Source organism: Amphibalanus amphitrite, unplaced genomic scaffold, assembly GCF_019059575.1.
Source record: "Amphibalanus amphitrite isolate SeventyFive unplaced genomic scaffold, NRLGWU_Aamphi_draft 000757F_arrow, whole genome shotgun sequence".
Classification (NCBI taxonomy): domain Eukaryota; kingdom Metazoa; phylum Arthropoda; class Thecostraca; order Balanomorpha; family Balanidae; genus Amphibalanus; species Amphibalanus amphitrite.
The window spans coordinates 1-22,828 of NW_024882251.1; the positions used below are offsets into that span (position 1 = coordinate 1).

Below are 22,828 nucleotides of genomic sequence, written 5' to 3' on the forward strand. Positions count from 1 at the left end.
CCGTTACTAAAAATAAGTTGTACACAGATTTACTTATTGTCCGCACTGCAAGATATGTAAATCAATTTTAGGCAAGTACTAAAAATTTGACGTTACAGAATGATTGCGGCGTGAGTTTGCGAAAAATAGAGGGATGGGCAAAATTCGCCCCGCCCCCCCCCCCTTACACTGCGCATGTTAGCTTTCTTCTCTTAATCGATTTCCTGTTGACAATCTTGAGCATTTGCGTAGATGCCTCACTAATCCTACTAAGTAAATCATTACCTTAATTCTTGATTTATCTATTGTTTCTGGGGCTGCATCGGCACACTATGTAAGTAGAGCAAAAGTATCACATAAAAACTTTCACTCTCAGGAAATACCTACTTCATCAAAATTGACGAGCATGACGATAGGATACCTAGTGCACAACAGTCTTGGGCCTTGGCTCGAATAGTGAATGTGCAGTTCCATGCATCATACATGACGTTTCCCAAATTTTCCAGCATAAGATATGGTAACAAAAATTAATTCTGACATAAGTATGTGATCAAAATTAATCGATCACATCATTACGGAGCGAGCGAAGCGAGCGTAGTCTTTCCTTAGTTTAACGGAAATTTCTGAGTATGAGCGGCCGGCCGGCCGACCGGCCGGCCGGCCGGCCGGCCGTGCGGACGCTTTTGCGAGGCTTATATCTCAGCAACCACTTGACCGATTTACACGCGGTAATTTTTGTAGGGTAGCTTCATTCCTTCTACCAAGTATTGGACTATTCCCGATGCATGTGGGTGACCCCTTATGCACGTGCCACGTGCAAAACGAAGAGGTGTCAGTTTTGTAATTGTTGCAATATCTCGGTAACTACTTGGCCGATTGCGCTGAAAGTTGGCATGTACAGCCCTCTGCAAACTGCGTGGTAGGTATTCTTTTTTCGACAAAACCGGGAATAACGCGAATACAATGCTATTGGCCACTCGGAAAACGTAACAGCAAGACGTGCGAGACTCCGCACCTTAGATTGGGCTTATTTTGGTATACATTTTCCAGCTGGTTTGGCAACAATACAAGAAAGTTTATATCTGCCCCCAAAACAAACTTTTGCATTTTGTTGCTACACTAGTTGTATAATTCGTTCAGTGATAGAACCAATCGAGGGAGTGGAGCATGGCGCATCTTTATGCAATGAGATCCGACCGACCGATAACTTAGTCTTTGAGTTATTCTCGGTTTTGTCGAAAAAAGAATGCCTACCACGCAGTCTGCAGAGGGCTGTACGTAGGCACCCACTAGGCACTGCATATCCATGTGCCAGAGTTGGGGTGCTGCTGCACGTGCGCACGTGCAGGGGTCGTTTCCAGATCTCGAGAACGGCTGGACCGATGGCGCTCAAATTTGGTACACAGTTAGGGACCAGTTAGTAGGGTGCCGTGCACAAGTCAGTTGGGACCCATTTTGCACGTGCGCACGTGCAGGGTGCCGCTTCCAGATCTCGAGAACGGCTGGGCCGATTATGCTCAAATTTGGCACATCGCTAGAGACCGGTTAGTAAGGTGCCGTGCACAAGTCAGTTGGAGGTACGGTTCTCCAGTAAAAGTCTTGTTGGTTTTGCTTTTTCGGACATATCTGGTCCTATATAATGTTCAAATGCATAAGTATCAACCTGAATTATGTGTATGCACATTTGCCACGAGACTGTGAAATTGCATCGTTGTATGCCAAATACTTTCCGAGATATTCACCAAAAACCTCATTTTCTGCCGTTTGGGGTATTCTGGCCGCAATCCTCCTGGGGTCGCCTATGACATCAGTAGAGCCACCTAACGAGAGGAACGCGGAAACACAGAATCATGAATGAATCGAGTGCGTAGTAAACGGTGTATGAAAGGGAGACTCGGCAGAGGCTATCCGGGTGGCCGGCGCGCGGCGCGCCCTCAGGCATCGGCCGACCCTTCGGACCGCGTGGGGTCAGAGGTCGCGCTCGGGAAGTCTCGGCTCTGGGTTTTAGCGCTGTGCAGTCAGGAAGGGAGCATAGGATAGCGCTAGTCCGACTGACTAGTACCTATCTCGGCTGATTCGTGTGGGGTGAAGGGAGCACAGAACGGGATGGTGGCTAGTGGTGGATGATGGGATGGTGGTTAGGTTAGTGCGTACTGCGTAGAACGTAGCTGAACATGCATTTTTTCATCGCAAACAACATGCAGCATAATGTGCGGGATTATGCCAGAACTCATACAAAAAGGAAATAACATTTCGGCCGAGGGAGTGGATGAGTGCCGTAACAAAGCATGACGATGCTGCCAAAATCGCGGGATGCTTTTTTGCTCCCATTTTTTTTTTTTACTCCTAACATGCAGCGCTTGATCCGAACTTAGAGGTCCCCGACTGACCTTAGACCTTAAAATCGCACCCGGCCGGTGCGCCACCTTTTCTTCAGGGGCGCTCTTCTTGGTTGTATCTGTTCTTACCAATAACTAAAGCAAATCGAATGTATAATAAAAAGGTAAACCTCAAACACAGTTTTATTCACATCCCCTCGTGTGCATACTTGTTTTGAACTATACCTTCTCGCATCATAATATATCACTTCAGTGCTTAATCCTCAACCAACGGAATTTTGGGTTTTCTGCATATACCCCGGCCGAGGGGGGGGGGGGGGGCGATTACGACCCCTCTCCGTCTTTTTTCCCCTAATTGAGCTAGCGCCTTGCGGATGAAACTGAGCGGGTGCGTCGTATGAGATGCAGCAACTGGTACCCGAGTTGAATGTCTCAGGTCAACCGATTAACTCTGAGGTCAGTATAAGTGCTGGCCAAGTCGCGGGATCGGTTTTTGGTAAACAACTTTACCATAAGTGGTTACAGAGCCAAGACAATGGCACCATCGAGTTTTGCATGCTCAAGCGCGTCGAATACTTATACGCTTTGTTTTTGTTGAGGTCAATTTAAGGTGTTCACCTCAGGTCATGTCAGGGCAGAGCCACTCAGGCCACGAGGCTGGTTCAAGGAGGTCATATCGCTTCTTCGATTCAGTAGGTCCTCACAAGTCCACTGGTGGCTTCACGACTCGCTGGCTCAATTTGATCGAGACCTTTTGGTGAAAACTCCTGTGACCTTAGTGACGTCATAAATGAAGTCGCCTAAGTTTAAGAATGGAAAAGTGAATGCTGGGGCTTGCTAAGATTGTATAAAATCGCGAATTAATGCGCTTGCGACAGCTTTAGATGGCTCCCGGCGCCAAAATAACAGCTTTCATATTTCCCAATTGACTAATAATCGTGAGGCTGCGTGACCGACCTGACTTCAGGTGACTCTTAAGAAAAATACGAGATAGCTACATACAAGTTGTGAGGCCTCTGGGAGATATTACTAGATCATATAAGCTTCATTCCCCGTTAAAAAGTCCCCTGGCACGAAGGGTGCTGCGACGTCGCGACATTTTGGGACCTTACAGAGGTTCACTTTTGACGTCATTGGTCAACGGCCTGACCTTAACCTTCGCACTTGTAGGAGGGTGTCGAACAGACCTCCTACCCTCAGTTTTTCGCAAAAAACTCGCGCAAAAAGCGGCTGATTGCGACAAAACTTTCAGTACCCTCGAGTTAATCAATATTACGCCTACCCTATAATTTGTATGACCCTGGCTCAAAAGACCTTTGACTTGTGACCTGTTTTCCGAGACCATGTTTGGCCGGAATCGCGTTTTGGCGTATTTCGAGTAGAGCGCGTTTTATTGTCTTTTTGTGGCTTTAAGCGATCAAACATGTGAAAGGATGTTGATCCCATGGATTCTAGTGGGTATCAAGGTCACGTGAAGGTCAGTCATGTCACTGACCTTTGATGACCTTTGTTCACTCTTTCGAGTTCTACATGTTTCTGGGGTAGATTTTGGAGTTGATTTCGCATTTAGAAACCGTTTGAACATTTAAGAAGTAGTTTTGGTTCCCTCGTAACATGTGACCTGACCTGACCTGGCCTAAATGCACGAAAACATCATCTGTGATCAAAACTAACTTGAAATTCGTGATCAGCACCCCGCAAAACCCTATAACAGCTTCACTTTACGAAGCTCCAACAGGTTCCGATTCCCCGACTTTAAAGTTGTTGAACTGTTAACTTTGACAACTTTGTCAACTTAGACTTTTGACCTGTCAACCAATGACCTAGGATATTAAAATTGGGTATCATCGGCCTCCTCTCGTCACGGGCAACACGCACTTTTTCCGCGAAGCTCTAGCTCGATCAGGGGTTGAACGGCAAAGGGGTCCAACGGACCCTCCTCCCCCCCCCCCCCTTAACGATAGACGCTGGCAAAACACCAATATGGGCGAGGGTGAAAATACAGCTGCTGTCATAAAAATTCAGCTTGACTCAAAGGTTTCAGCTTGAATCAAAGGCTTGCCAAATTTCAGCTCTCGCAGCTATCAACAAAAATATATGTGGAGGCGGCACCCGCCTCCCCCCCCCCCCCTCTCGGCCACTGCCAGCGAGGTTTTAAGCGTATCATAGACGTTACAAATAATCATATCAAGATGACACACCCCAGCAGCCATATGCACTGAACAAAAACTTATTACGCACGCTAGTCTATCGGCACCATAGCACATGGTCGAGACTGTCGTCAGCCACGGACGCGCACTCGACCAACCCTCTGAGCCCGTTGACTGCGGGTGACCTTGACATGTCAAGCCTGATCGGTGGCCGGTCGCTGTCGTGCGGTCGTTACACGCGGAGGGGAGGGAGACACAAAGCTCTACGATATAGCCGACCTCTGACCTTTCCCTGCGCCCTGGTCACTGACCCCGCTCCATGTCGCTGGGCGGTGGCATGGCGGTGGAAACCGGTTCTAGCCTCTACACATGCCACCATTCTAACCCTCCCCTCCCCACGCTACTACGCGGCGTGGAGTACGCTCGTGCGTAACTGGGCGGAGCAAGGGATCACGCGATACAGGGGCGGAACTGGTTGCCCTCCCGCCCGCCGAGCGACCAACGACTAATACCCTGGAGAACCGTACCCCCTCAAAATTTCGCACGTGCAAGGCTCACCCTCTCGCTCGCTCCGTTAGTCGCCCCAAAAGGCGTTATACTGGTAAGTAGTTATCCCATCAAATTGCGCATCTGAAACGTTCCTGGGGCTCTAGGCCGGTGAGACCAATAGCCACTATCATTAATCTGGGACTTTGGAGCATAACTTGCAAACATACTTTTGGCGAAAGATATATTGAACTGAGGAATGCTGACTGCTGAGCCTAAAAAGTTCCTTTGTAGCTCTGTAAGAACGTCCTATACTGCGTGTTTGAGATGCTGCCTCAAATCCGCGTAAAACTGAGCGTGGCATGGCATCTTTAACATAAAAATGTGACCGCTTTAACGTTTCACATATCTTAATGGATATTTACCCGATCAACGGGTACGACTAAGTCATTTGTTATTTCGAACACCGGAAAGAAATCCTGCAGACCTCCCCAACAATCTGCCTTCCCCACAAAACATTCCGAAGCGATCTGGTCAATGTTCGCAATGTACAATGTAAAAAATACGCATCGCACTGTTGGGTGGCCAGATGTCATTCCCGATTTGTGTCAGCGTTTCATCAGGCTCGGTGGTCCGAATCGTTGGTACCGATGCTTGTGAATGGTATGCATGATTGATGATTGCAAAGCACGCGATCGGTGCTGGCCGGCCGATCGTGCGGTAAGCAGCTGCGGTGCTGTTGCTCACCGCTCACTGCAGTCGGCCTGCGCCGCGGGGGCGCAGTGTGTGTGCACTGTGCGTGTCACCGAGATGGGGGCAGGGTGTATTTGTGCAATCATCCGAGCGCGCAGGGCGCGTGCTGGAGAGGGAGAGGGAGAGAGAGAGAGAGAGAGAGAGAGAGAGAGAGAGAGAGAGAGAGAGAGAGAGAGAGAGAGAGAGAGAGAGAGAGAGGAGAGAGAGAGAGAAGATACTGATTCAGGCGCTAGACAAAGAGGCGGTAAGAGGGCCATCAGATATGACTACATATCTGTAAGATAAGTTGATATCTGTAAGGCTATGTAAGATTGTAGATTAGAGCAGTAAGAGAGTATACTTCGGTTCGATGATAGACACAAGGACAAAAATATTTTGGTAGAAAATTATGAACCCCTTTGCAAATGATCGTCACAATGGAACTGTCACGAAAGGAAGGTGTGAACGGATAAAGTCGAGATCTAGATGACGCTTTATTGGTATAGCTCTATTTTACATAGTGACTTCAAAATAATTAACCTGACGGCGGTGTAGTGGGATAGTCAGGGGCACGGTCATACTTCTGCCGCCGCTTCTGCCACCCCCGCTGCTGCTGCTGCTTCTGCAGCTGTTGCTGCTGCTGCTGCTGCTGCTGGTGCTGTTGTTGCTGCTGCTTCTGCAGCTGTTGCTGCTGCTGCTGCTGTTGCTGTTGCTGCTACTGCAGCTGTTGCTGTTACTGCTGTTGTTGCTGCTAGTGATGATACTTTACCACTTCCCTGAGCGGTTACCAATACCCATGGATGTCACCATCCTGACTGTATGTAATCTGCATCGCATCGTGGAATCTGGTCAGGATGACGGCAGGTCACAGGAGGCTCCTCACAGGCCGCGGACGCCGCCGGGCGACGCCGGAAGTTCACTCTGTACCGCTCTATCGCGGAGGGAGCAGAAACACCGCGGGGGTTCTCAGAGTCAGAGATAGAGGCGGCGGACGAACCAACTTCGACGGACGATGCCCATCAGTGGACATCGCTTCATGAAAAATGACCAGCAGCCTCTCAGAAGTCGTAGGTATTTCTCGAGAGTTATTGAGCTCAAGGTGATAGTCGTTTGCCGTTAGCCGAAATCTAAGGCATGCTTGTTTTTTGTTTTCAGATGTTCGCGATTCCTTTTATATTCATGAATTTCCGAAATTCGAAGCACTCTGTGTTTCCTGAACCCACTGGATATAAAGGCGTTTACTTATTGCTGCTTTTTCACCCAGACCCACGATTTTCTAGACTGGCGAGTCGAGAACAAAGTAAGCCGTAGCCGTCGAACGGCCTTCAAGGTAAAGGAACAAAACGAAGGACTGACCGTTTCCGGCCGGCACTCACTGGTCTGAATGGCAATGGGTCGTGGATTGAATGGGTAGGCCCGGAGACAGTTTTATACGGGGCTGCATATATAGCATTGGACCGACATTGCGTCTGTCTAGGCGAAAGAGAGGTGGAGAGCACCGGACAATAAACGAGCGGGACGAGCCGGACGGACGGACGGACGGGGAGGCCGCCGGGCGGTGAGGTGGGACGGTGGGGACGGTGGGGTGGGACGGTGGGATGGGAGAGTGGGACAGACCGATGGAGCGTGGCAGTGGAGTGGGGTGGGGTGGGGTGTGGAGCTTGACAGTGGGACGGGACGATGAACTGGGAAGGTGGGAGTGGTGGGACGGTATAGGAAAAGACGGTAAAATGGAACGTAGTGGGATTGAACGTTGGGATGGGACGGTTTGACAGAACGATGGCACAGGACGGTGGAAGGGCGATTGGAATGATGCAGTAGGACGGCGAAATTTGATGGGACGGTGGGTCAGGACGGTGGATGGGACGATGGGACGGCGGCGGCGGTAGCCATGTTCAGCGAACAGACGAGCCCAGACATTGGCGGGATAGCTTTCATTTGTTCTTGGTCATCAGCTTCATCCTCCGGATCCCTGGAGCAGCTTTCTCATCCAGGGGGCGGCGCCACGGACTTTCGTTTGTGGGGGGGGTGAGGGGGGCAAACTCGTCTAGGCTGGTATCCATCACGGGACTTGGACGGTAAAATTTAGCCCGCGCCCAGATGAGAGTCTCAGCCAACTTTGCCATAGTGGGGGGGGGTCAAATGTATTTGACCACACTACCTTTAAAAAAAAAGAAACTAAAAAAGCTTAAAGACGCAGAAAAAGCTAGCTCGCTATTAGGTCTTTCAGGATAATACTGGTCATTTTACGATCAGGTCATCGCTAAGGTCACGTCTGGAGGTCACCAAATGTAACGTTGTCACACAAAAAAATGGTTCCCGATTTTGCCAGATTTTCACAAATTAGTGGAAGTAATACACAGGAACAAATAGAGCTACAAAGCTGCGGCAAATCGCATTCAATGGATCTTTTAAAACCCTGAGTATTGTCCTTAAATTTGACCTAGGGTCAACGGTCTAGCCACCAGAGGACAAAACTCTTAAATTTGAAAATTGGACGTTTTTGCGGAATACATTTTTTCAATAACTTTTGACACCGAGCTTGTAATGCGTTAATTTTACTGACATCGCGTTTCTCTCGTTGAGACGCTCACGCGTCAAATACAATACAAGATGACCGGCTGAAAGGTCAAGGTCACCTACATGAAACGATATAAAAAAAATTGGTGCTGAATTCTTCATGCAATATCCCAAGTTTCCAACTTCCACGAGATGATCTGTGGGGATGGCAGGGTCACATTTTTGGGAGGCACAGTTATCTGCAGGGTCACTTTCTGTAACCTGGGGCAAAAAAGAGTTCATACACGATGCTAAATTGGTGTAATGCTATATTCTAAACGTAGCTATACCAATGTTTTTACACACCAAAAAATAAAACTGGTAAGTGTGGTCAAAAACGCACTCCTCTACTCCCCACCCGGGCGAAGATTAACCCTAAAAACGACGTGTTTTGAAAATAGCCATGGTTTCCAAATGGTGGTGCAAGTGCTCTTTCATTGATTTTTACCGACCAACATTTTGGCCTCCCAATCATAAACAAATACCAAGTTTCCAAATGATTCTCCATTCTCTGAATATCTCAACCGAAATTTCCTCTTTACATATGTCTCTTTTACCATCTCTCAAAATCATTATTTAGAAGAACCAATTTTGCTTTCCATATTATGACTGCTTTTGAACATGGACGTGTTCATTATTTGAGAAATTTCAGTGGCAGCAAATTCAATTTGCAATTTGCTCCAAACATGAAATTCAACAGGCACTCCAGCACGACCTCGACGCTATCCTTCAATACGGTCGGGAATGGGCCATCACGTTTAACACTGGAAAAACGATCCAACAAACATTTTCCTATTCCCACAATCATCAAGCTCCCGCCCTAAAATTTGGAGGCGAAACAATTCCATCACACGATAGCCACAAACATCTAGGACTCATATTATCTAAAGACCTACGTTTCCATGAGCACGTCAACGAGATATGCAGAAAGGTAACCAAAGCATTAAGTCCACTTTATCCCATAGCGCAATACCTATTTACCATGCATTTCAGACCCCATGAGACCCTGTTTTTCGGCGATAATTTCTTCAATTTTTGTCCAATTAGCTTGAAATTTTGGCAAACGATGTTTCAGCTCAAGCGCCAATTTTTGTCAATATGGTCTATTAACAAAATATCAAAATTTAGAGCACTTGTCGTTACCTCGTAATGTTAAAATCGGCTCCGTAAATCCGTCAGTGGAGTAGAGGCTATCCGTACGTAGGCGTGACGTCACAAACACGTGACCATTAAGCTCCGCCCTCCCGGCGGACGGGGCGGTGACCTTGGCCGGTCAGTCGGCTGCGTGGAGCGGGCGGGGCAGTTGCCGTCGCACCGGGGCGGCTCGCATGGGACGTAGCTGCCGTGCAGTTGTCATTGCAGCCGTAACTTAATCGAATGAGCTAAATAGCGTGCATAAGTAACGCACTAGCTGAAGCCCTCGACTTTGTATTTATCACAAATGTACGACACCCTGTTCAGTCACAAAAAATATCTATTTTCACACAAGATTCGGGCTTTTGAAAAAACCGCTCATAAAAGACGCTGTTGATTTCAAATGCTTGCGTAAAATTATGTATCGCGTCAGACTACGTCCAAATTGCAAAATAGAATCACCATTAATAGGATGCAGTTTATGTGTTTGATATATGAAATTTGATTAGGAATGTATGCCGGCGTGATCGATTTAGATCATCCCGGTGCAGCATAAGCATTGACCACCTTCAGGACTAATCCATTTTATCATCGACTTAGGTTGAGGAGGTCGCCGGACTAACTTTACCCCCAGATCTTGTGTGTTGAAATGCAAACATGAAAAGTAAAAGCCTAGAGATAGTTACCTCACCATTGAGGACATACCTACTGTTACATAAGTTTTACAAAAAGATACGAGTTTCTTGATGATCGTTCTCGTGTAGTGCACTACGTCCGCCTGCCACATTCCTATTTCTTTCTGTGAACGTCACATGTATATGTGACGTTCATGTATATGTATATGTAATGTCATGTGTGTGTCACAGTATAACACACACATGACATTCTACCATACGACACATTACGCTTCTGCCCCACCCGGCGCCCCGCACCGCTTCACGAATCACGAATACGGTCGTCTCGCTGGAGCGATGCCCCAGGCAATCGGCCGTGCCCGAGACTCTTCATCCTAATTTGTTGCTTTCTGCACCTTCCTCAGAAACATTTATTGACGCTGCTAAATACATCAATATTTTTGGGTCATGCAGATGCTTACGCATGATCTTATAGATAATCGCGTAGTGACCTGACCCAACCTGACGATGAGATAGGTGTAACTCCGGCTTAAATAAATGATCAGAGTCCAAGAGTTCATCTATCTTTCCTTCTACGGCCGGTTCCGTTCCAATAGATCCTACCTTGATTCTGATCATTCTGAATATTCTGAGCTGGTTCGACGTTTAAATACCAAAATAAGGAAGGAGGACATCAAATGCCCTCGAACGGATAATTTTTTGGCTTTCGTCCCGAAACAACTTTGCCAGCTTCACTTGTCTCCAGTATGTGGTCCCGCTGCGACCTCTCCGCGGTGCTGACACCGACTGAAGCGGCATAGACCCATCGCGGTCACGGCCAGTGGGCGGAGTCAAGTTGAGCACGGCGTAACGTGATTGGCCAGCGCTCCTATCCAATCCGGTGCGGTAGCGAGCGAGCCTCTATCCGGGTGCAAAAACTGATTAACATTACGAGCCAACGACAAGTGCTCTAATTTTGATATTTTGTTAAGAGAACCATATTGACAAAAATTGGCGCTTGAGCTGAAAAATCGTCTGCCAAAATCTCAAGCTAATTGGACAAAAATTGAAGAAATTATCTCCGAAAAACAGGGTCTCATGGGGTCTGAAATGCATAGTAGGCCCATTCTCGACCAAATATACAAAGTATACATAAGACCCCATTTCGACTACTGTGACACAATATACGACGGACATATTACCGTACATGACGCGACAAGACTCGAGACGCTACAAAATAGAGCAGCACGACTGACGACAGGAGCACTTTTTAGCACATCTACCGACAAACTCCGACAAGAACTAGGCTGGGACAAATTAACCATACGACGACAAATACATAGACTTGTACTTTACCACCAACTGAGTGTACCAGATTCGAAATTGCCTGAATACATTAAAGAAATGATACCTCAAACGCGACAACGAGCTACGAACAGAACACTCAGAAACGCACGCACTCATACACATGAAAGACCACGCACCACTGCCTATCAACGGTCATTTCTATTGAAAACAAACAAACAGTACAATCGTTGTAGGCGAGCAATGGCATCTTTGAGCATCAGTGTCGGGAAACAGTACAATCAGTTTCCCGACACTGTCAAAAAATTATCACCCAGTAAATTTAAAAAACACGTAGAAAAACATTTGGGGCTGCCACGACCACCAGAATTCTACACCCTAGGACCTAAAAGAGGCAACACTTTACATACACGACTGAGGAACGACATGTCACAACTCAATTCACATCTCTTTAAAATACAACACACGGAATCACCTACTTGTGCTTGTGGGTCCAGCACAGAGAGTGTTCGCCATTTCATTTTCTCATGCCCATTATACACAAATCAAAGGAACACACTTCTTTACGAACTAACTAATACTCTCCATTATGACATACGTCAATTTCCAATAAGTACCCAGCTGGACACATTACTTCACGGCACAAACCTGAACAGCGGTGAGCGTCTGCCGGTGGCTCGATCCTTCCAAACGTTCCTTATGAACTCACGTCGTTTCGATTCCTGATCCTGTCCTTATACAATTACATACTTTGGGCGCGGTGCTCGGGGAGGGGTGCGCGGCGGCTGCGGGGCCAGTCGGTACCTTAGTACGATGGTCGCGGGGTTCGACGTGGCGGCGGTGACAGCAGAGATCACCAATTGCTGGATGTTCTGTTCTGTTCTATTTCTTTAGTTGAGAGTTGGTACCCCGAATTAAGCACTTCGTGCTTTTGTGCCAATTCTCAGATATTTCTCATGATGGTTTTGTGCATTGAAGTAATGTTGCCCCCACTGTCTCGCGCCAGTGAGCGCAGCTTCCCCCACAAACCACGGTGGCGCCGACCATGTCCTCAGGCTCAATCCCAGCCTGCATTCCCACTATCCTATACCAAACGGCCCATGTCGTATGTGCCCTTACCGCAGAAACCGCCGGCGATAAATAAAGAATGTGCATGTGATTAATGAAAACAAAGAACGAGAAGCGGACGCGTTTTTATTAATAGCATTGAAAAATGAACTAAGAACTTTGCTTTCGCATTGTTAATGTGAAAATACATAACCGCTTCTTGCCTCATGCTTGAATCTAAAGAAAAACACACATACGAGTACATATGTACAGAGGCGGTGAGCACTGTTTGCTGTTCACAACGTGGTCAAGCTCAACAGTTTCCTCGTCTTGTTTTTATGCTTCATGCATTTAGTATGCCTATTTTTCATCTTCTTGATCGGTGTTATAAACGTTCAGTGTAAACGTAATATTAATCGACAGCAAAATTCCAAACTTAACTAAAAATCCATTGAAAACATATAACTTTAGGTACTCTGTATCAATGGTCTAAGGAGTCTGATTAGAGGAAATAATCAATAACTAAGGAGTCTCTAGAGGAAATTATCAATAACAGGACTTAAGCAGAACTTTGTACTGCATCCATTGATGTAGGTATCATTCAAACCGAAAGCTATACCTAATTCTCCCAGTTAGGATAAAAACGGACGGACTGGATACCTGTGTCCAATGCATTCAAATAGATACCTATCTATAGGCTCCTTCGCAGAGAAGTATCACAGAAATTCTTCTCTCATCCAATAGAGAACTTTGCCCGAGTTGGTAGCATCTTTGTGGCTCCAGGGACTGTGGTGGTAGCTGGTGGTGCCTTCATCATACAGCAGAACGCCCCAGCTGTAACCGGGCTTATTTGTGGTAAGCACTGTCGGGCTATTTCCAACATCAGCGTTTAGCATGTGCAGCCAAGGCATGCGCTTATTAATGCCCGTGCTCTTGTACACCCACTTGTCAAACTTCCTGACGCATATCACCTCCGTTTGGTCCGGATACTCGGCCATGAAGCTGTAGTGTCGAGGAGCCACCCAGACCCCGCCCCAGCGCTGGCGACCCTTCTCCGCCTGCGTCTCGATCCGGTAGGCGAACCGGGTGCCGTTGCCCAGGTCTCGGATGGTGTCGGCGTGCCGCAGGATCGAGTAGTTATCGTCCAGAGACGGAGAGCGCTCCCGCCGGCCGCGCACACTGAGCAGGTTCCAGCCGTCGCGGGATTTGGCCGTCAGCAGCAGCGTCCAGCCGCCGCCGTCGTGGCTGAAGTCGCACAGCACCGGCACCGGCATCCCGGTGAACCAGTAGACGCCGTCCTGAGGCGCGCCGCCCTGGTCACGCAGCTGCAGACAGGAGCGGGCGCAGGCGAGCTTCTCCGGCCGCTGGTGGGGAGCCTGGTACGCTGACAGGGGACTGGGGGACTGGTCACACTCCGGCGGCGACTCCAGCTCCGGCTCCGGCTCCGGCTCCGGCTGCTCCGTCGGCTCCGGGTCTGCCTCCTGAACCGTCTTCAGGTCGTGTTGCATCTCCGACTTTTCTTCGCACGCTCCTCCGACCAGCTCACTCCTGACCGGCTTCCAGGGCGCCTGACACTGACCGGCTGCCGCCCGCAGCTCCAGCAGATCCAGCCGATGCTGCAGCTGCTCCAGCTGGCTGCTGTCCGCTGCAGCTGCCCGCCTCTCCAGCACGCGCTGCACGGATGCCTCCACCAGCTGCGACAGCTGCTCAGCCGCCGACAGCTGCTCAGAAGCCGGCGGTTGCTCGGTCGAGGACAGCTGCTCGGTCGAGGACATCGTCTGCGGAGCGGGCGAGCTGTCCGGTGTGGATGTCACTCCTGCGGCCAGCACTAGGGTTGTTCAAAAAAACCGGATTTTGGAAAAGTATACGGGCTCATGACTCGTGTGGTGAGGTATTCTTTTCTGAGTCCAACGATGTCCTTTTTTCCGAAAAATATTAACTGCTTCATGCTCCCCAAACGGCTTGAAGAGGAGGATGTTACGCCCGGCGACCGGCCGGTGTCAATAAGGGCGAGAATTCGGTGCCGCGCGCCGGCGGAGGCGCCTTATCGGCACCGCGCGCCACGACATCTACCGGGCGGCCGGCCGACCGGTGTAAGGGAATGAATGGGTGGTCTTCTTTCGCATGATAGGGGTGCGCTAGCCCATATTGTCGGAGTGGAAAGTTTCAGTGCAGCATCGGTACCTCTGCCGCAGTGTTCTGTGTCGATGCCCGATGGTTCAGAAAAAAGCCAAGCAGAACTAAGAAAAGACTCAATGCTTCTGGCTAGTTCACTATAAACATCTCGTTTCGAGAATACAGCGCGGCGTTTCACGGCCGCTGCTACCAAGATTGCTGCTACCACGCTGCCGGCAGGCTGACTGACTACATCGTCCGAGTTTGCTGATATCTCCATGGACACCCAATTTGACACGTAGGCTGCTAGCGAGCAGTAATCGCCACGCACTTTGAGAATGTGGATCGATCATGGTTGTTCAATACAAAAGCGCCCGTGAAACAGGACCCAGCTGCCACTCAACATACCATATCGCTTTGTTCATGAGTCAAGACGCGAACTCTGAGCAATAACACAGCTCTTTGCACTGCTGTCGACAACTTACATTGCTTTTAGACGGTGGCTTGCAGCCCACATATGCTGTTGCCAACGGTATGCGAAAATTTGAAGTTTACTAAGAACAGCAGGAGCTGGCAATGTGCAAGGACAGAATATGGAGACCCCGGCATCGACGTTAGGTTTAACCTACATTAGCACTTAGCAGTTAAAAACAGGATGACATGCCCGGGAATGACGCGGTGGCCGCACTGACATCGTGACGAAGTTGGGTGTGAGTAGAGACAATAGCTGGAGTACACATAATGTCAAGCGCCCATCAATCCAACCCTTCGGGCAGCAGCAGCATCAGCAGCCCGGCCATGTCCACCGATGCCGCTCAAGATCCGATCCAGAGCCGGCAGAGAGCACGGCTCTGCCCTGACCTGACACATATCCCCGGCGTGTCATGACGGACAGACCATTACCTCGCCTGTATAAATACAATGTATACACTATACAGTATACCTAACTTACCTATTTCTAAGTCTCATGTTGAGGCAAGAAGTGATCAGCGTCCAGTTCTACTTCGACGAAGACTCGTATTCAGACCTGGCAAAGAGAGCACGGCTCTGCCCTGTTTCCGCGGCTTCTAATGGCCACATCGATACGAGACATCTCCAATCGTCTGTTTTACCTAACTACAAAACCAGGTTGTTGTGTTGCGATTAGCACGATACAATTGTTGCGTACAGCGTAGATATTTGTTAAATGCGTAATTAATTAGAAATAGGAAAAGTAAACATTGCCATCGTCATTCGCCAAACAGGCGATGTCAAGCATAAGTCTGTCCGTCATGACACGCCGGGGATGTGTGTCAGGTCAGGGCGGCTCTGCCCTGGGGGATGTGTGACGCGCTCTATGCCGGCTCTGGGTTCGGGTCTTGAACGACACCGGCGCGGTGGGCACGGCCGGCTGCCGGTGCCGCTGCTGGATTGAGCGACACAATTGATTTATATGTGTACTCCCGCTATTGTCTCTACTCAATTCGTCACACTGTAAGGGTGGCCAAACTGTCATTCCCAGACATGTTATCTTTTCTTTCGAACTGCTAATCTAAGTAAAACAAACGTCAATCCTTGCAGCTTGATGAATAAACAAAGCGATATGTTACGCTAAGGAGGCAGCTGTATTCTGTAAACGGAATGTTTCGAGTGAATTACCCAGAAGCGTTGAGTCTTTTCTTAGTTCTGTTTGGCTTATTTTCTGAACAATCGACACAGAACAACGCGGCAGAGGTACCGATGCTGCACTGAAACTTTCCGCTCCGACAATATGGGCTAGCGCACCCCTATCATGTGAAAGAAGACCACGCATTTTATTCCCTCCCACCACTGGCCGGCCGGCCGCCCGGTAGATGTCGTGGCGCGCGGTGCCGATAAGGCGCCTCCTCCGGCGCGCGGCGGGGAATTCTCGCCCTTACTGACACCGGCCGGCCGCCGGGCGTGACATGGTCCTCTTCAAGCCGTTTGGGGAGCATGAAGCAGTTAATATTTTTCGGAAAAAAGGGCATCGTTGGACTCAGAAAAGAATACCTCACCACACGAGCCATGAGCCCGTATACTTTTCCAAAATTCGATTTTTTTGAACAACCCTAGCCAGCACCAATAGCCAGAGGAGGCCGGCCGTGGCGCGCCTGGCGACTCCCATGGCGGTCACTGGACCCTCGAACACAGCTCCTTGGCGACGGGAGCGAGGTCTGTTTAGACACGTCTGGCTCACCGACTGCCACTAGCGTCACAGGAGCCGCGACAAAGGAGTTCACCCGGTAGTGGTGCGGGTCCGCCGTTCAACTCAGTGCTGCTATCGGCACTGCCAAGTGCCGATAGCACCGAATCAACTGATAACACTGATAGCACGGCAGCACTAAAGACACCATGTTCACATGTAACAGGGTAGCTGGGGCCTGTTTATTACGGTTAGTTGTATGTAAGTATTTACATATTGATTATAGAATTCGAGCCGTTTTTAACGTCTCAATGTGAAATCATTGAATGACTGTGGATAACGGATATGCATTCAGTTCGGACGGATGAGGAGGGGCTGGGCGGTGGGATGGAACAGTGTGACACATACAGTGGGACGGGACGGGTCAATCGTACGGACGGGAGGGTCGGGACGCTGACATTGGACGGGGGGGGGGACAGGACGGAGAGACGTGCCGTTGGGACAAGATGATAGAATGGGATGGGGAGGACCAGGACGGTGGGACGGGACGGCTGAAGGGGACGATGGGACGAGCGTGGTGGGATGTGCGCTACGCGCGGCGAAACACACATGCCCATTGCCCACAAACCCCTACGGCCTACATGTAGTGCTAAACGGCGTTATAGGGGAAGGGGTAGCTATCTCTTATCTCTTCTATCGTGGTAGCTATCTCTTCCGCTCGTGATCAGATGTTTCTTCCTCGGAACCTTGGAGCAGCTTTCTACTCTCTCCCCCCAGCACACACACCTATTTCTCCTTCATGTGTGTTACATGCGCCGGCCGCAAGACTGCCTGCAATATGTATAGGAACGTATATAACGTAGGTATGTAAATGAAATTATCGAATACACAGAACAAGCAATGGACGGCTTTCGATTTCTGAACTGTTTTGAGCGCATGTTTGAGAGCAAAGAACACCCAGCCCAGCTGACGCGTCTATGCCGCTAGCTTCTCCAGTTTCATCTTCTTCTTTACACTTTCCACATTTTTCATACCTAGGCTATCACTTTGTGGGTACTTGTTTGTTTTATACCAGTAATATTGTCACGGCCCCTGGCCGTCGCCAGCTCACACACGCGTTCACCTCGGTCGCTGTATGGGGCATTCCACGTCAAATCGAACAAAAATCGGCTGTTATGCACCTTACCATCAGCGATTTCATTAAAAATTTGTGAGCGAGTTCCTGTGTCGCCCCGGACATTACATTGATGTTTTTTGCACATTCTGACCACAGGTCTTCTAAATATAGCTCATCAAATTTTTACAAAACGTTACATCTTCTTATTTTTGAACGACCATAACTTTGGTTGTACTTATTTGATTTGAATGAAATAAACCTTACTGTTTAGGTAATTTCTTAAGCATTTGTTTAGAATTGCACCTACTTAAATGTATGACCTTGAAATTTGCTTAACTATGTTTTTAAGCACAAAAATTGAAATAGCAAAAAACACGCTACCTTCGATTTGGCTCATTTTCATATATTTTATTGCCTACCATATTCTTAACAACCTGTGAAAAAATTAGAGTGGGCCATTCATAAGTTTTGAAGAAAATGGCACATATGCAAAGGTATGTTAGCACGCGCAGTGGAGGGGGAAGAGCGAATTTCGCCCCACCCCTCCTGTTTTCGCCAATATCTCATAATATTAATGCGAAATTAATTATGGCTACCTGTCCAGAATTGAATTGCACATCTCATCGTGCAAGCAATAAGAAAATCGGTTAACAACTGTTCTAGTAATAGCGGTGTAAAGTGAACATCCTGTCGCCGCGGCGACGCGGCGACTCGGCAGCCGGCGCCAGCCGCTACGCGCCGCCTGAATTGTAGACTGTGCCGGGACGGAACGGAACGGTTCCGTCTTTACATCGCGCTCCTTACCGCTGATTACGTTCGATGCGCGTCAAATTTTGTGAGAAGACTAAGAAATATACAGGCAATCTTATGGTGAAAGAATTCTGAAAATCGATTGGTAAACAATTGAAATATGAACGTGTAAACACAAAATTGTGATTGCTGCGTTTTCCGCGTCGGCCGATCCCGCCTCAGCCGGCGACATGTTACTCTTGGCAGGCCTCTAACTGCCATATTTATTATTGGATTAACTAGAAATTCCCCATACATACTCAAAAATGTATGTTCTTTGGTATAGCGAAGATAAAAAGACGTGAAGACATCGTTGCGTGATAATGTTTTCGTTGAATTTACTTCATGATGCATTTCCATACGGCTCAAAATTCACCGCAAAATACCGTTTGCCTGAGACACTTTTACTATGGAACTTGAATGCTTGACTACGATGACTATGCATTTCCATTCTCGGAGAGTTTGGGATGTCACTAATCAGCAATCATTCATTTCAGAAAGTGTACACAAGCAAGCATGTCTTGACTCTGTCTTTCAAGGTCACGCGCGGTTGCGTGATGTTGATGCATGAAAACGGCGTTTGCCGCGAAAGTTATGAATGGCCCACTCCAATCTTTTCACAGATGGTTAGGAACATTGTGACGGACATAATATGTAAAAATTACCCAAATCGAAGGTGGCGTGTTTTTTGCTATTTAAATTTTCCTGTTTTAATTCAAGGTCAAATGCATTTCAAGGTCACTTCAATTTAATTTTATAATAAAAAATCAAAGCCTTATCAATTGCCTACAAGACCCTGTTAATATCATTTTGATACCAGAAAAGGAACCAGAGTTATAGACATTTAAAAAATTGATGTGTGGCATTTTTGGCTATATTCGATGACCTATATCTCAGCGACACGTTATCAAATTTCGAAAATATTATACGTAACTCAGTTTTGGACCATGCCCAGTCTGCCTACAAATTTTCAGAAAAATCGAAGGGGATGACGGATTTCGGTGTTTGATTTGACGTGGAATTGACGTATTTGATTTGACGTATTCCAACTGCCCGCACGGGTCAGCCGCCGGCCGGCGCGGCTGACCGGCCAAGGTCACATCAGTGACGTCACCATAGCAGGGGCGCCCCGAGACCCCTGACAAATATTTTTCATTAGATCATTTTATAGTATTATCAAAAGTCTGGATGATGCAACACATTTGATAACTTATAGCTAACTTTTCATCGAGAGTTAGCGCTGCACTGGCTGGACTATCGTTATCGTTATCGCCGTCGAGCTCCTGAATGAGTTAGAGCAGAAAACGGTCGTGTGCAAAGATACCAGCCGCAGAGATTTTACACAAGTTCATGGTCTCAGGTGAAGTGGTGACCTCTAAGGTCAGGTCAAAGGTCCGAAGTAGCGGTTCCTACTTCCTTGTTAAGCAAATGACTTCACCAAATATGTATGATCACAGAACTGATATTCACCATTCTAAGCCACGCCGAGTGACATACTTCTCGGAAAAGCCAGCGGTTTGATCTCCGGTCAAGGTCAAGTCGAGGCCGCTCTGATTACGACGCTGGTTGCGGTTGACGCAAGTTGTGAGGACTGAGGAGGTTAGAAATTTCATGTAATTTTCATTTCCCTGCGAAAGATTCCCTGGAAGTGAGGGAATAAGGAAGTAGCGAGCGGGACATTTTCTAACCGTGCAGAGATTCACGTATTAAATCAAAGATCAGTGACTTGATGTGAACTGAGAATGCAGTTGGTGGCAGAATTCCTACTTTGAATCGGGGGACCATCAAAGCGTCCAAAACCGCAGCATCCAAAGTACGCAACATCCAAAACCGCAGCGTCCAAAGTACGCAACGTCCAAAATACGTCCAAAATCGGGTATATAGGGAGCATTCACAACGTCCAAAACCGAAACATCCAAAACCGCAACATCCAAAACGTATCATCCAAAAACGCAACATCCAAGGACGCATCATCCAAAGTACGCAACATCCAAAGTACGCAACATCCAAAACCGTTAGGTTAGGTTAGGTTAGGCTAGGTTAGGTTAGGTTAGGTTTCCTTATCCCCGGTAGGCATAAATCAGTAGGTTAGGTTAGGTTAGGTTAGGTTAGGTTAGGTTAGGTTGGGTTTCCTTATCCCCAGTAGGCAAAAATCAGTAGGTTAGGTTAGGTTAGGTTTGGTTGGGTTAGGGATAGGCAAAAATCAGTAGGTTAGGTTAGGTTAGGTTAGGTTAGGTTAGGTTAGGTTGGTTTTGGATGTTGCGTGCCTTGGATGTCGTGGTCTTGGACGTTGTGGTTTTGGAGGTTACGTGCTTTGGATGTTGCGTCTTTGGATGTTGCGTTTTTTGGATGATACGTTTTTGGACGTTGCGGTTTTGGATGTTTCGGTTTTGGACTTTGTGAATGCCCCCTATAAACCCGATTTTGGACGTATTTTGGACGTTGCGTACTTTGGACGCTGCGGTTTTGGATGTTGCGTACTTTGGGTGCTGCGGTTTTGGACGCTTTGATACGGACCCTTTGAATCAAAGGTCAGGCATGCCTGCTTTCAGGTTTTTATCGCGTACGCACACGTTTCGAGCGATCACGAAAAAAACGTCAGGGCGTGGGTAATAGCCCATCGCCCTCGGCTGGGACAGGGCCAAGTCAAAACACGCTAGGAACTCATCGACAATTATTTAAGCACAAATTGTCTTGAAATGAAAATATTTATTAGAGCATAATTCACCCATTTATGCAATAAAAACAGGTGAACTGGATACCTTTTTCCCATTCCTTCATAAGCCGACATCATCACATAAAGGAAAAATCACAGAAATTCCTCCCTCATCCAATACAGAACTTTGCCCGAGTTGGTAGCATCTTTGTGACTCCAGGGACTGTGTTGATAGCTGGTGTTTCCTTCGTCATACAGCAAAGTACCCCAGCCGTTACGGGGCCCGATATTTGTGGTAAGCACTATTGGACTGCTTCCTGCATCAGCATCACGCATGTTCAGCCAGGGCATGCGCTTATTAATGCCGTTGCTCTTGTACACCCACTTGTCAAACTTCCTGACGCATATCACCTCCGTTTGGTCCGGGTGCTCTGCCATGAAGCTGTAGCGTCGAGGAGCCACCCAGACGCCGCCCCAGCGCTGGCGTCCCTTCTCCGCCTGCGTCTCGATCCGGTAGGCGAACCGGGTGCCGTTGCCCAGGTCTCGGATGGCGTCGGCGTGCCGCAAGATCGAGTAGTTGTCGTCCTGAGACGGAGAGCGCTCCCGCCGGCCGCGCACACTGAGCAGATTCCAGCCGTCGCGGGATTTGGCCGTCAGCAGCAGCGTCCAGCCGCCGCCGTCGTGGCTGAAGTCGCACAGCACCGGCACCGGCATCCCGGTGAACCAGTAGACGCCGTCCTGAGGCGCGCCGCCCTGGTCCCGCAGCTGCAGACAGGAGTGGGCGCAGGCGAGCTTCTCCGGCCGCTGGTGGGGAGCCTGGTACGCTGGCAGGGGACTGGGGGACTGGTCACACTCCGGCAGTGACTCCGGCTCTGGCTCCGGCTCCGGCTGCTCCGTCGGCTCCGGGTCTGCCTCCTGAACCGTCTTCAGGTCGTGTTGCATCTCCGACTTTTCCTCGCACGCTCCTCCGACCAGCTCACTCCTGACCGGCTTCCAGGGCGCCTGACACTGACCGGCTGCCGCCCGCAGCTCCAGCAGATCCAGCCGATGCTGCAGCTGCTCCAGCTGGCTGCTGTCCGCTGCAACTGCCCGCCTCTCCAGCACGCGCTGTACGGCGGCATCCAGCAGCTGCGACAGCTGCTCGGAAGCCGACAGCTGCTCAGAAGCCGACAGCTGCTCGGTCGCCGATAGCTGCTCGGTCGAGGACATCGTCTGCGGAGCGGGCGAGCTGTCCGGTGTGGATGGAACTCCTGCGGCCAGCACCAGTAGCCAGAGGAGGCCGCCGGCCGTAGCGCGACTGGCCACTCCCATGGCGGTCACTGGATAGAGCTGCTGCGAGCGCAGATCTCTGAGGGACGCACCGAGACGCAGACCCACCTGGGTTACAGACTGCTACCAGGGTCGCTGGAGCGCGACTAGGGAGTCCTGCTACCCACTCCTCAGCAGTGCGGGTCAGTCCTTCAACTCTGCTGCTGTCGGCACTGCCACTGCAGTCTGAAGGGCCCACTGAAGGCCCTCTGCTTATATAGGGTGGCTGCAAGCCTTGTTTATTATGGTTAGTTGCGGAATGTGGGCTGTTTATAATAGCTTGGTTGTGGACAGAGTCATGCCATGACGAATGACGTAAAGTATGCAGGGTAAATGACATGTAAAGTGAAAGATA

General features: G+C 48.9%; 1 protein-coding gene across 1 annotated transcript; it reads right to left on the minus strand.

Annotated features, from left to right (window-relative positions):
- Positions 1–12,475: 12,475 nt before the first annotated feature.
- Positions 12,476–16,641, minus strand: LOC122365673. The gene is made up of 2 exons (XM_043337098.1): positions 16,538–16,641; positions 12,476–14,177 (listed from the first exon to the last, which is right to left on the minus strand). Exons 1-2 carry the CDS (start codon positions 16,583–16,585, stop codon positions 13,062–13,064), a joined length of 1,164 nt encoding a protein of 387 aa, XP_043193033.1. The 5' UTR covers positions 16,586–16,641; the 3' UTR covers positions 12,476–13,061.
- Between the last annotated feature and the right edge of the window lie 6,187 nt (positions 16,642–22,828).